The sequence below is a fragment of the Empidonax traillii genome, unplaced genomic scaffold (assembly GCF_003031625.1).
Source record: "Empidonax traillii isolate 1590-97213 ecotype Southwest subspecies unplaced genomic scaffold, ASM303162v1 scaffold1870:size53683, whole genome shotgun sequence".
NCBI classification, from domain to species: domain Eukaryota; kingdom Metazoa; phylum Chordata; class Aves; order Passeriformes; family Tyrannidae; genus Empidonax; species Empidonax traillii.
The window spans coordinates 36,970-50,058 of record NW_020957063.1 but is presented as its reverse complement, the minus strand read 5'-3'; the positions used below and the strand labels follow the sequence as shown (position 1 = coordinate 50,058).

The 13,089-nt window shown below is 57.7% G+C and overlaps 3 protein-coding genes across 7 annotated transcripts in view; all 3 read right to left on the bottom strand.

Annotated features, from left to right (window-relative positions):
• LOC114071158 (hemoglobin subunit epsilon) overlaps positions 1-13,089 on the bottom strand; it is an 18,902-nt gene that overhangs the window by 2,221 nt on the left and 3,592 nt on the right. Inside the window, exons 2-4 of one of the 5 annotated variants that reach the window (XM_027908889.1) lie at positions 12,921-12,958; positions 12,611-12,833; positions 11,437-11,613 (exon numbers count right to left, since the gene is read on the bottom strand). In XM_027908889.1, the coding sequence (XP_027764690.1) occupies positions 11,485-11,613; positions 12,611-12,833; positions 12,921-12,958 (390 nt within the window). In that variant the 3' untranslated portion in view covers positions 11,437-11,484. Of the gene's footprint in view, positions 1-11,436; positions 11,614-12,610; positions 12,834-12,920; positions 13,078-13,089 lie in introns of those variants that run through there. The other 4 variants (XM_027908886.1, XM_027908887.1, XM_027908888.1 and 1 more) reach the window with 4 other exon arrangements.
• Positions 3,593-5,119, bottom strand: LOC114071156 (hemoglobin subunit beta). The gene is made up of 3 exons (XM_027908884.1): positions 4,946-5,119; positions 4,623-4,845; positions 3,593-3,804 (listed from the first exon to the last, which is right to left on the bottom strand). Exons 1-3 carry the CDS (start codon positions 5,035-5,037, stop codon positions 3,676-3,678), a joined length of 444 nt encoding a protein of 147 aa, XP_027764685.1. The 5' UTR covers positions 5,038-5,119; the 3' UTR covers positions 3,593-3,675.
• On the bottom strand, positions 6,962-8,246 carry LOC114071157 (hemoglobin subunit beta-like). Its single transcript, XM_027908885.1, has 3 exons — positions 8,112-8,246; positions 7,791-8,013; positions 6,962-7,092 (listed from the first exon to the last, which is right to left on the bottom strand). Exons 1-3 carry the CDS (start codon positions 8,201-8,203, stop codon positions 6,964-6,966), a joined length of 444 nt encoding a protein of 147 aa, XP_027764686.1. The 5' UTR covers positions 8,204-8,246; the 3' UTR covers positions 6,962-6,963.

Genomic DNA, 13,089 nt, shown 5'->3' with positions numbered 1-13,089 from the left:
GACCTTGCCCCAGACGCTGCTGATGAGCTGCTTCTCCTCGGCTGACCAGTGCACCATGGTGGCGGCTTTGCTGGGCTGCAGGAGGGCACAGAGCCTGGAGCTGAGCCCAGAGCCCGCCGGGCCTTTTATCCCCTGCCCACAGCCCCTCCCGGCCGGCCCCGAGGGGCCATGGGGTGGGGGGTCCCCTCCGCTGGGAGGGGGAGCACGAGGGGATGGCCAGGGCGTGGCACAGCAGGATGGGGCCCCTGAGGGAAGGGTTATCCTGAGCTCCAGCTTTGTCCCTTCCCCTCTGCCAGGGCAGCTCTCCTCTCACCTTCCAGTGCCGGCCCCGCTGTGGAGAAGGGGCTGCAGGAGCCCTGGGTGATGGTCCCTGAGCACTGGACATGGGCTGGGGTCAGGGTGGGTGAGCTTTGTACCTCAGCTCTCCCAAACACCGGGCTCTGCCTCCCCTCAGTGACATGAGGAATGTCCAGGCCAAATTCCAGCCCGTGGCAGAGCGACCCCGGGGGTTTGTCCCCAGCAGACCGTGCAGGTCCCTGCCTTGCCCCAGGACTCCCTGCACCCCCAGGAGCTGTGGCAGTGCTGGAGCTGTTCAGATGCTCAGGCTCTGCAGCCAGAATCTGCATTAGCCCCATTTTCCTCCTCCTGTAACAGAACTTGTTGATTTATTTGTGCCTTTTGGAGCAGGAGGAATCATTGTTGCACATCAGATTCCAGCTTGAGCTGGACTTCCATGATCCTTGTTGGTCCCTTCCAACTCGGGGTATTCTCTGGTAGAATCACAGGCTGGTTTGGGTTGGAGGGACATTAGGGGTTGTCTTGTTGCACACTCCTGTCATGGGAAGTTCACCCAGGTGTTCTCCCCTCAGATGTTAAAGGACCAGCCCAAGGCAGTGCTGCTGCACGGGGAGCAAGGACCAAACAGCACATCCTGCTCATCCCAATTCTGCTTCCAGCCACACCCATAAAGGGTGGGTGAAACAGGCTTAGAACGCCAGGTTTGTCCCTGCAGGACCTGCTGTGGGCTCGGAAAGCAGCAAAAGCTCAGCTGAGAGATGTCCAGCCTGGATGGAGCCCAGAGCCTTCCCCTTCAGAACCTGCCAAATTCCACAGTCTGCCCACATGCAGCCAGGCTGGGCTCCCCAGGAGGAGACATTTGGGCTCTCCTGAGCACACTGGGGTGGTGCATCCAGGCCAGGAGCAATGCCCTGGGGAGCTTTCCTCTTTTGTTTCCTGCACAAACCCCAAGAATCACCGCCCTTGCTGAAAGCACAGGGGCTCTGATACTGATCCCAAGGCACCCAGAGCAATCTGCTGTTTTCCTGTTGTCTTCCACAGGATTTGGACTGGGCTAGGGAAGAGCTGGGGGCAGGTGAGGGGATGGCTGGGTGGCCAGGCTGCAGCAGAGCTGCAGGGCTGCCCAAGCTGCTCTCCAGGCACCAGCCCTTGCCTTCCTCCACAGACCATCTCCTGCTCAGTGTCTTCTGTACTGAAAATATGGCAGGAAAATCAACTCAAAGAAAGAAAATACCGAGGGACCTTTCCAGCCTGACAATATCTCTTTCCCTCTCTAGTTGTAGACTTTTTTTAATGGAACAGGGATGAATAATCTTCATCAGATTTGCCTATATTTGCCTTTTCTCCAGAAACCCCAGTGTGGGGTGCTGGAGCACAATGACAAATCAAGCCCAGCCCAGCCACAGTCAGGGAGAGGAGAACACGCAGGGAAAACGCTGCCAGGCACCAGTGCTCCCCCTCCTGCACCCCCTTATCAGCCCTGCCAGGACCTGGGTGCTGCCAGCACCGCTCCAGGCGTCACCCAGGGGTGCTGGCACCCACAGGGACGTTCTGACATCCTGAAATGGGAGCAGAGAAAGCAGCACGGGGAGGGGACATCCCACAGGATCTGTGTGCTGGGGGACAGGGATTCAGGAGCCATCCCCCAGGCAGGGATGGGGAGGAGGGTGAAGCCATGGGCAGCACCAGTGGGACTGTTCCCATCCTGTCACGCTCCTTCTCCCTGCTCCCGGGAAGGGGGACCCCAAAAGGAACATCAGGAGTTCCAGCCCAGCCCTGTCCTGCTGGGCTGATCTTTAGGGTTTGATCTGAGAGGTTTGCTTGGCTTACAGGGTCATAGAATCATGGAGGAGTTTGGGTTGGAAGGGACCTTAAAGCCCATCCAGTGCCACCCCTGCCATGGGCAGGGACACCTTCCACCAGCCCAGGCTGCTCCAAGCCCCGTCCAACCTGGCCTGGGACACTTCCAGGGATCCAGGGGCAGCCACAGCTTCTCTGCCCAACCTGTGCCAGGGCCTGCCCACCCTCCCAGCCAGCAATTCCTTCCCAGTCTCCCATCTATCCCTTCCCTCTGGCAGTGGGAAGCCATTCCCTGTGTCCTGTCCCTCCAGCCCTTGTCCGAAGTCCCTCTCCAGCTCTCTAGTCGTTGCTACCCCCACACACCTCACTTACAGCAGAACTACTTATGCAAATAATTCAGTCATTCCCCCCTGAAGTCTGTGAACAATCATATTCATACAAAACCATTATTATCTATCATGAAACCTATGAAAAATCATTAAGAACTGGGGGGTTCTGGTGCTGCTGTGCCCACCCAGCCTCCCTGCAGGGAGAAAAACCCTTTGGGACTCTCTGCAATTTGTCTTCTCACCTTCTCAGTGTCTGCCTTGACAGCAGGAACAAAAAGCCTCTTCCTTTGGCAGACGTGTGTGAGAAAGGGCATTTATGGCTCACAGAGGGTTTTTAACACTCTCCTGTGGGTCAGGGCAGAGTGGAGTGCCCAGAAACGTGGCTGAAGCAGGGTTAGGCCACAGTGCAGAGATCCTGGGGTAAAAGAGCTTTGCCCAATGTTTCCCCTTAAGAAACGAGCAGGTCCCTGCAGTTCCCCACCGTTTTTGCTGCGTCACCGTTCAGATGGTGCTTCCCGTGCCAAGAACGAGCTCTGCCCAAACGAGTCCTGCTCTGCACACACCCAAACCCACCCAGCACCCTGCGTGTGCAGAGCACTGATCCATCCTTGCCCCCAGAAAATGATGAGGCCTCTGCTCTTGGCAGGATCAGAACCCCCCAAACTGCAGCGTGGGCGGCGCAGGGTGGGAGGGAAGTGAATAAACAAAGTCTGGACAGGCCTTGATAGCAAAATGTTTATCTCCAACCTGCCCCCACCCAGCTGGCTGCTGGGCCAGTGTGACTCAGCTGATTTCGGGTGGGTTTGATGCCAGGGATGAGCCAGGGTAGATTAAAGTCTTCAATTTGTTTATCCTCCTCCCCCAAAAATATGAAACCTCCCAGCTCCCCTTGTCTGGGAGAGACAGGCAGGTTTCCCAGTGAAATTCTGAGTAGTTCCTCCCCAGCGTGTGACCACGGGGGCGGCAGGGACGGCTCAACCCAATATCCCCAAAGTACAATTTCCAGAGGCAAATCCCACACAAACCACCCAGCCCACACACGACAAAGGCAGGGAGTATTTTCTGGGGCCCTGCTCCCACTGACACCCCAGCCCCAGTGTCCCCCAGTGCCCCCCCAGTGCCCCCCCAGTGCCCCCCCAGCCCCTCAGGGACACTCAGACTCCGTGGAGGCTTCACAGGATGAGCTTTATTTGGCTGTTGGAAGCGGCAGCGGGTGCAGGACACGGGGCTGCCGGGGCTTTCCTGCTCTTTAGTGGTATTTGCGGGCCAGGGCGTGGGCCACCACACGCACCAGCTTCGTCCAGGCAGCCTGGCATTCGGGAGTGAAATCCTTGCCGAAGTGGGCGGCCAGGACGATGACCAGGATGTCACCCAGGAGCTGGGGGGACAAGAGCACACTCAGGTCAGCAGTGCCCCACACGAGCACTCACATGACACCCAGGGAAGCCTCCAGGAAATTTGTAGCCTTGAAAGCCTCCCTGAAGTCCTTTCTAAGATGCACCTTGAACCCGGTCTCTGCTCTTAAACCTCTAAAGGTTCAGGTTCTGATGCCCTCTGGGAAGAGTAACTGAAAATTCTCCAGAAATTTTGTTGATTAAATTTTTCTTTCTCCCTTTTGGCTCCATTTGGGAGTTTGTCCCAAGCAGAAGACCCAGCTGAGCTCCCAGTGTGGCAGGGAGCTGGCACTGGGCACCTCGGAGCACCCTGGCATGAGAAACGAGCTCATGCTGACATGGGGGGATCTCTGCCAGCCCTGGGAAGACATGTCAGGCTTAATTCCCCACTGGGGAACTCTGAGCTGCACAAACACAGGAACCAAAGCTCTGTCTCCCTCTAGATCTTCTTTTGCTTTAGGCATCCAGCTCTTCTCACTCATCTCCCCCTTCTCCTCCAGGCCAAGCTTCACTCTTGCTCCTTCGCTTTCCCCTTGGCTCAAACCTCTTCCTGTTTAACAGCTGCCTTCTCTTTGCTCTCCCCATCCCTTCCTGCACTGAAACCACCTCCACAACCCCTTCCCATCCCCCCTGCACCCTCTCACCAGGCAGCAGGTTGGTCCCTTCCCTCTGTCCCTCTGCCTCTCCCCCTCCCTCCAAACAGCAGCCCTGTTCCCCCTGCAGCACCACGTCTGGGGTGAATCCCTGCCAGGGTGGGGATGGGGGCCGGGGGAATGGAGCCCCCGCTCGGGGCAGGGCTCACCCTGAAGTTCTCGGGGTCCACGTGCAGCTTGTCGCAGTGCAGCTCGGACAGCTGGGCGAAGGTGTTCTTGATGCTGTCCAGGTTCTTGACGGCGTCCCCGAAGGAGGTGAGCACCTTCTTGCCGTGGGCACGCACCATGGGGTTACCCATGACGGCCGTGGCGCCGGACAGGTTCCCGAAGGAAGCGAAGAACCTCTGGGTCCAGGGGTAGACGATCAGCAGCCTGGGGAGAGACACGAGCAGACACGGGTCACGTTAACGCTCCCGCGGTTGGGGTGGTCTCTGTCCGGGCGTGGTGGGGCAGTTCCCGGAGCTGGACCTACCTGGCCAGGGCCTCGGCGCCGCAGTCGGCGACATTGACCTTGCCCCAGAGGCCGGTGATGAGCTGCTTCTCTTCGGCTGTCCACTGCACCATGGCGTCGGCTGGAGGGCTGCGTGTGGCAGGGCTGGAGAAGGCTCTGGCTCCCGAGGGATCGCACGCTGGCCGGCGGCTCTGCCAGCCCTGCCTTTATACTCTGTGCCGAGCCCCTCCTCCCGCCCCTGCACCCCTTCATTGGCTGCGCCCCCGGGGGGGCCCCGCGGCCCTGGCACCCCAAGGGAGGGGACCCGACATCAGGGTGGGGCCCCAGGGCAAGGTGCCCAGATCCAGCGCCGGGCCGGGCGTCCCCTCCATCCCTGATTTCCAGCCCCGCTGCAGGGTGGCATTATCTGCACGCCGGGTCCAGGCCCGGCACCCTGCCAGCCCCACAGCAGCCCCCAGGGACGGTGTCTGCAGGCCTTGGTGCCCCTCAGACCGTGCAAACCCCCCAGGCAGAAGGCTTAGACTTGGGGCTTTTGGGTTCTCCCTCTAAATGCACCAGTGTCTCTCCTCTTCTTGAAGGACATGTCAGGCTTTGGGTTCTCACTGTTCTTTCCCATCAACTCTTGAAGAGTTTGATGACTTTAGGGTGACACTACTAAAACCATGGCAGAGCCTTTGCAGCCAGGAGAGAGTTCCTGCCTCAAAGAGCCTGTTGGCAAAGGTCAGCAGGGCTGCAAGGGAGATGTTATAGCTCGGGGCACACCAACTGCCTGCAGGGTGTTGGCTCACGGGACCCCAGGAGAGGTGGGAAGACTGGGTATACTGGGATCTCACAGAATCCCAGGATCACCGAGGCTGGAAAAACCCTCCCAGCCCCCGGAGTGCTCTCTGTGTGCCCAATGCCCTGGGCAGCCCCTGCCTGTGCCCCTGGGCAGGCTGAGCACCCTTCCCGTGAAGAAAAAACATCTGCACAGATGTGCAGCAGGAGATAGCACACTGCCCGGGGATTTGGCAGCCTGAGGAGCAGTGGCGTTGCCGAGAGGGGGGAGAGGCAGCCGGATCTCCTGGGGTTGCACATCTGCTCCTGCTCCCAGCTGGGGGTGGCAGGGTGGGATGCCGGTGCTGGGCACGGGGATGGAGCTCGTGGGGTGCAGGAATGCCCCAGAGGGGTCTGGATGGCCATGGAGAAAAGTGTTGGCATGGGCATGAGCTGCCCTCGTGTCTAATGAGTGCCCCACTCCTCCTCTGACTGCTCAACACAAGAGGGGGCTTGGCCAAAGGACCCTGGGGATGACACATTCCCCCAGCCCTCCACACTCAGCAGGGCAGTGTTTCATGGAATCCCAGACTGGTTTGGGTTGGGATGAACCTCAAAGCCCATCCAGTGCCACCCCTGCCATGGGCAGGGACACCTTCCACCAGCCCAGGCTGCTCCAAGCCCCGTCCAACCTGGCCTTGATAGTTGTGTTTATGACATTCTGCCTTTGCTAATATGAGAATGACAATGATTTAGGCAAAAAACCCTCCACAAAACAAAAACAAACCCGAACAAAAATAGCTAAACAAACAAAACAAAACAAAAAAGCAACCAGAGAAACAAACAAACAAACAACCCCCCACATTTTTCATTACATGAAGGAAGGTACAAATGATGTACCCAATCTCCCTGTCCTTTCTCCCACTGCACATTTCTGTACAGTTTTGTTTCACTTACTCTGTGAAAGGCTCAAAAAATTAAACCAAAAAATGTTACCCCATGTCTCCAAAAAGCACCAGAGTGTTTCTCTGCATTTTGTGGTGATTATTTGGGTTTTGTCCTGAATGTTCCCCTGGATTCCCCATCTTAGACAAGTCTCACTTGCATGAATGAGACCATGGCTTGTGTTGCCCCCCGTGTGTGATCCTCCCCTCTCCCTTCCCCAGCCTGTTCCCACAGAGAGCCAGACACCTCCTCTTGGCTGAGCAGTTGGTGTTTATTCGGCAATGAGAGACCAGGAGGATTCCCCAGGGGTGTCTCCAGGCAGGAATGCTGGGGGGAGCTCAGTGGTACTCGTGGGCCAGGGCGTGGGCCACCACACGCACCATCTTCTGCCAGGCAGCCTGGCAGGCGGGGGTGAAGTCCTTCCCAAAGGTGGAGGCCAGGACGATGATGAGGATGTCACCCAGGAGCTGGCAGGGCAGGGAGGAGAAGCTGTCAGCCAGGTGCTGCCCTCCACCCCCTCCCCACTGTCACACCACCCAGGTGTCCGTGTGGGGACACCAGTTATTGGGGAATTCACCACCAACCCCAGCCCCGTGGCACAGATTTTGTCTCTGGCAGGAACCAGGATCCCTGGGTGTGGTGGATCCTCCCCAAACACCTTCCCTTGCCTGTTGTGCAGTGTCCTCCCCCTGCTTCCACTGGGTTTAACCCTTCCTTTTCCATCCCTGCCCACCCTGGCTGTCCCTGGGCTCAGATCCCTCCCGCTGAAATGGCTGTGTTTGTTTTCCCTCCTGGTTTAACCTCTCCATCACAGGCAAGCTCAGCTCTTCCCTCCCTTTCTTCCTTGTCTCAGCTTCTTCCCTTCTGCTCTCTGGCTGCTCCAGGATGTTTTTTCCCACCAGGATGTGCTTGACTCTGTTTGTCCCCACCACTCTGCCCTGCTTGGGTCCCTCCCCTCACACATCTCACCTCCGTAACTTGTCTCTGTTCTCCCCAAAGAGGGCCGTTCCTCCCCTTTCATCCCCCCTGCCCTTTGCAGACTCCCAGGCTGGGGCAGTCTCGGGGTTTCTCCTGGGGTCTCACTGACTGTCAGACCCCTCCAGGACCCCACTCCAGAGGCCAGCCCCCTGTGCTCAGCCAAGGCTGCAGCCCGAGCACAGCTCACCCTGAAGTTCTCGGGGTCCACGTGCAGTTTGTCACAGTGGAGTTTGCTCAGCTGAGCAAAGCATTTCTTGATGTTGTCCAGGTTCTTGACGGCATCCCCGAAGGAGGTGAGCACCTTCTTGCCGTGGGCACGCACCATGGGGTTGCCCAGGACGGCCGTGGGGCTGGACAGGTTCCCGAAGGAAGCGAAGAACCTCTGGGTCCAGGGGTAGACGATCAGCAGCCTGGGGAGAGACACAAACAGTCCCATATTAATGTTCCTGTGATGGGAGTGGTTCCTCTCTCCAGGTGCCTCTGGGCAGGTTCCCAGAGCTCGACCTACCTGGCCAGGGCCTCGGCACCGCACTCGGCGACGTTGACCTTGCTCCAGGTGCTGGTGATGAGCTGCTTCTCCTCAGCTGTCCAGTTCACCATGGTGCCGAGCAGAGGGGCTGCCTGGGGCTTCCCTGACAATGGCAGGAGGTGGTGCCAGAGGCTGCCCCCGGCATTTTTATACAGGCTCGGCCTAATCTCAGTTCTGGAGCCATTGGTCGGGGCCAGGGAGGGAGCGGGGCTGCACAGGGAAAGATAGCGCTTTTGGATGCTGTCCAAGGGGAAAAGGGGCCCTTTCCCCCCTCTGCCTTGGGGTGGACAAGCATCACCTCCCCCCACGCTCAGCCCCGAGCACACACTGGAGCTGCCGGCGCGGCCCAGCCCGGCCGGGGGTTCTGGATTCCACCAGGAATCCCTGTTCCTGCTGGCCTTTGCACTCGAATCAGGGAATCACACACTGCTTCCTGTGGAGAGAGACCCTAAAGCTCATCCAGTGCTATCCCCTGCCATGGGCAGGGACACCTTCCACCAGCCCAGGCTGCTCCAAGCCCCATCCAACCCGGCCTGGGGCATTTCCAGGGATGCAGGGGCAGCCACAGCGGGTAACGAGCTCCCAGCCAGGCAGACACTGCCCCAAAGGTGCCCCCAAGGATGGCAGGGGGAGCCTGGCCAGGACAGCAGGGACGTTTGCTCTGAGCAGCTCTGGGTACTTGAGACCTGGCAAAACCCAAAGGCAGGACAGGCCCAGACAGTCCCAGCCCTGGGCTCAGCCTGGGGCTTCTCCAGGGGATGCATCTGCCTCATCCACTTTTATAAGGAAGAGTTAATTCCATTTTAATATCCCCTTCTTTATGGCTGGGAGGCAGCAGCCTGGCTGGCAGGTTTTGGGAGCTGGGGCTCCCAGCACAGAGGTTGTCTGCTGAGAGAGCAGTTTGGGGACACAGGGTGGGAGGGGAAATGGTCATCACAAGGTGCTGAGCAGGGGCAAATCCTGAAACTTTGTTCCTGTTTGCAGAATCAAAAGGAGATCTCCTCTCCCCAGTGCACCCCCAGCAATAGCTGGCAGCTTATCCCCAGAAAGAAAACGAGGGGTTGTGTAGCTGTCTGCCTGGCATGGATTTCACTGTGCTCAGGACTCTGCCCCCAAGCACCCTCCCAGCTAGCTGGTTCCTTTTGTGTGGGGGAAGATCTCCTAAGTCATAGAATCTGGGAATCATGGAATCCTAGGATCATGGAATGGTTTGTGTTGGAAGGGATCTGCAATATCCCCTCACTCCAGTCCCCTGCAGGGAACCTTCCACTAGACCAGGTTGCTCAAGTCATGCTTGATGTCTTGGCCACACACTTGCCTTCTTCCACGGGCAGAAACCTTCCTTTTTAGAGACAAACCATTCCAATTATGTCCAAAGGCAGCTCCAGGGACGGCCCTTCTGCACAGGCAGAGTTAATTGTCGCTGATTGCAGCAGGAGTGTCCCACGCCAAGCTTTACAGAGCGCTTATCAGCAGCTGTGGCATCTGTGCCCAGGCTCTGGAGCCAGGCCAGCCCCCACTCCCCTCTGCAACATGCAGTGTCTGGTGTCCAAAGCCAACAGGTTTCAAGGGTGTCTTTGCTCCCACTCCAAAATCCCAGAATAGTTTGGATGAGAAGGGCCATTGAAGCCCATCCAGCTCCACCCCTGCCCTGGGCAGGGACACCTTCCACCAGCCCAGGGTGCTCCAAGTCCCGTCCAGCCTGGCCTTGGACACTCCCAGGGATGCAGGGGCAACCACAGTACCCAGTGCTCTCCTCTACCCCCCCACTTTGGGGTCAGGGGGGTGGTTGGTTGTAACTTTGCTTTCTCACACCAGAGAGGGACAACTCTTACTGGGAAAGTGGGACCCTCTGGCTCTGTGACACCAGCACCTCACCCTGCCCCTGTATCCCAAATCCACCCCAATCCAGGCCAACAGGACCATCCTGTGCTGTCCAGGGAGCAGGACACCCCCCCCAGAGATGTGTCCATAGGGGAGGAGCACAGGGTGGTGAAGGAGTTCACAGACACCGGGACAAGCACACATTTCTGATGTCCACAGCCACTGCACACGTGGGGGCTGCTTTGGGACCGTGCTGGGAACACCCCAGCAGCTCTGGGAGTGCTGCTGGTGCATCCACCATCATTTTGTGGGTGTGGTGGCAAATTCCCAAGGGTTTGGACTGGAACAAGGTGTTGAGAAAGGTCTCACCTCCTGGAATCACACTGAAATGCCCACTGCTGGCTGGAAGGAGAGGCCATGCTGCAGGAAAGCTGGATGCAGTTTTGGGGGCCTTTTTCTATTCAACCCAGAATGTTCCCAGTGCTGCCAGAGAGCCTGGACCCTTTGTCTGCAGGACAGAGTGGTCATAAGTTCCCTGCTTTATCAAGAGAAAGGCAGAAAATGTATTCCTAAATCATGCAAAACAAGGGTTTCACCATCCTGAGACACCAACTTGTCTCTTCTTGTTGCTTTTTTAAGTTATTCCTGAAAAAGCACTGCTGAAACGGAGGTGCTTACATGGAATCTTCCCATTCCAGTGAAAAAATACGTTACCATTAAACCAAAATGAGTAAAAAAAGGCTCTGATCCGTCCTGCCTGAAAGCTTCCCTCATCCCTCATCCCATCCCCTGGGGATGGGCAGATGTTTCAGACACTGAATTCTGATCAAAATGCACAAAGTAACGGGGGGTGTTTTCAGAACTGGTGCAGAAAATGCCTTTGATCAACTTCTTAAAAATACATTGGTACCAAAGTATGGATGGGCAAATTTCTGCCTACCCAGTGAACTTCTACACATTTAAATCCTTGTGTGGGGCCAAACTTCTGCCTAATTAGTGAATCTCTGCACATTTACATCCTTGCAGGCATCCCATGCAGAAAAGTTTAGGGCCAGGGGGGTCCCTGTTTGCCCTGCACTTGGCCTTCTGCAGAGAACAGGGCTAAATCCCCCCTCCCCAGGCATTTCAGCAAGCTCAGGGGGACTGGCTGGGCTGGCACTGAGTGGGCTGGGCTTTGCCCATCGCTGATTTTCAGACCAGTATCCCCTGATGTCCCATTGGAGCTCTGTCTGTGGGGAACACCCCAACATCACATTGTGTGTGGAGCTCTGGGACCAGCAGGGAAGGGCAGCAGCAGTGATGCCTGAGAGAGCCCAGAGGGCTGGGAGGAGCAGCCTGGCTCCCTGTGCCCAGCCTGGCTGCCTCCCTGGGGTGTGCTACTCCATCACCCCAGAGCCCACCACCCCCTTTTCCTGCCCCTCCCCTCCTCCCACCCCGCAGGCAGCCACAGAGACACAGAACACAGAGAATTCCGGAAAATGTGGGGTTTATTGCCTGTCACAGAGGCAGCTGCATCCCGAGGATTCATTCAGTGGTACTTGTGGGCCAGGGCGTGGGCCACCACACCCACCAGCTTCTGCCAGGTGGCCTGGCACGAGGGGGTGAAGTCCTTGCCCAAGTGGGCAGCCAGGACGATGATGAGGATGTCACCCAGGAGCTGCAGAGGGGAGGGAAGGAGGGACACAGGTCAGCAGGGTGCTGACAGCCCTGGGTCCTGCACAGCAGCCTGGCACCAGGGGCTGGGGGCACCCTGCTCTGGGATCAGAATGCTCTGTGCAGGACAATAGCCCTGTGCTGGCCACAGGCACCCTTATCCACCTGCTTCCTCTCACACCTGCATTTTCCAGCCTCTGGATTTCATTTCCAGATATTTTGTCTTTTTTTTTTTTTTTCTGCTGTGAAACCCCACACCTGCTGGAGCAGAGGGTCAGTGCCAGGTCCACCTGCTACATCCCCAGTGCCAGGCTTAGACAGAGGCTGAAGCAGAGGCCCCCAGCCCCATCCAGCCCTCCCAGTCCCTTCCAGCCTGATCTGCTCCTTCTCCTCACCCTCAGCGAGGGTGCCCTATGCCCTGACCTCTGGCTTCTCTCCCCTCCTTCCCCCCCTCCTCTGCTGATCCTCTCCCCCCACTCAGACCTCTCCTCTCTCTCCAATCCCAGTCTCCATCTTTTCCCATCAGTGTCCAGCCCCAGACCATCCCACACTTGCTTTTCCCTCTCCTCTCATGCCTGCCAGCCTGGGAAATGGGGAGATGAAATGATCCCCAACAAAGTAGTCCCTATCCTTGGGGCCAGGAGGTGCCAGGGGGACTTCCCTCCATATTCTCCACCCTCCTTCCCTCCCTGCTCTCCACCCTCAGCCCCACTCAGCCTCCCAACATCCTTCCCCTTTTATCAAGCCATGCCTGCATGAGCCTCCAGGCTTTCAGAGCATCTCCCTGTGTTTGCCCCTAAATTTGTCCTCACAGCCTGGAACCTGGTATTCCCCTGCATTATCAAATGCCAAACCTTCCTCCCTCCCCCAGTTCCCACCCCAGCCAACCTCTTCCTGTTTGGTAAATAAAATATGAGTTATTTATGCCTGTTTGAAACCCCCCAGCACTGAGATGCTCTGAGGAAGGAGAGACGGAGGGTGAAGCCCCAAGCACAGCTCACCCTGAAGTTCTCAGGGTCCACGTGCAGCTTGTCACAGTGCAGCTCTGACAGCTTGGAGTAGGTTGCCTTGAGGTTGTCCAGGTTCTTGATGGCCTCCCCGAAGGAGGTGAGCACCTTCTTGCCGTGGGCACGGACCTTGGGGTTGCCAACGATGGCCGTGGGGCTGGACAGGTTCCCGAAGTTGGAGAAGAACCTCTGGGTCCAGGGGTAGACGATCAGCAGCCTGGGGAGAGACACAAGCAGGCAGTCAGACACATTCCCACTCCTGTGACCAGAGGGGTTTCTCTGCGGGTTCCTGAGCTGGACGTACCTGGCCAGGGCCTCGGCCCCACATTCCTCCACGTTGACCTTGCCCCAGACGCTGCTGATGAGCTGCTTCTCCTCGGCTGACCAGTGCACCATGGTGGCGGCTTTGCTGGGCTGCAGGAGGGCACAGAGCCTGGAGCTGAGCCCAGAGCCCGCCGGGCCTTTTATCCCCT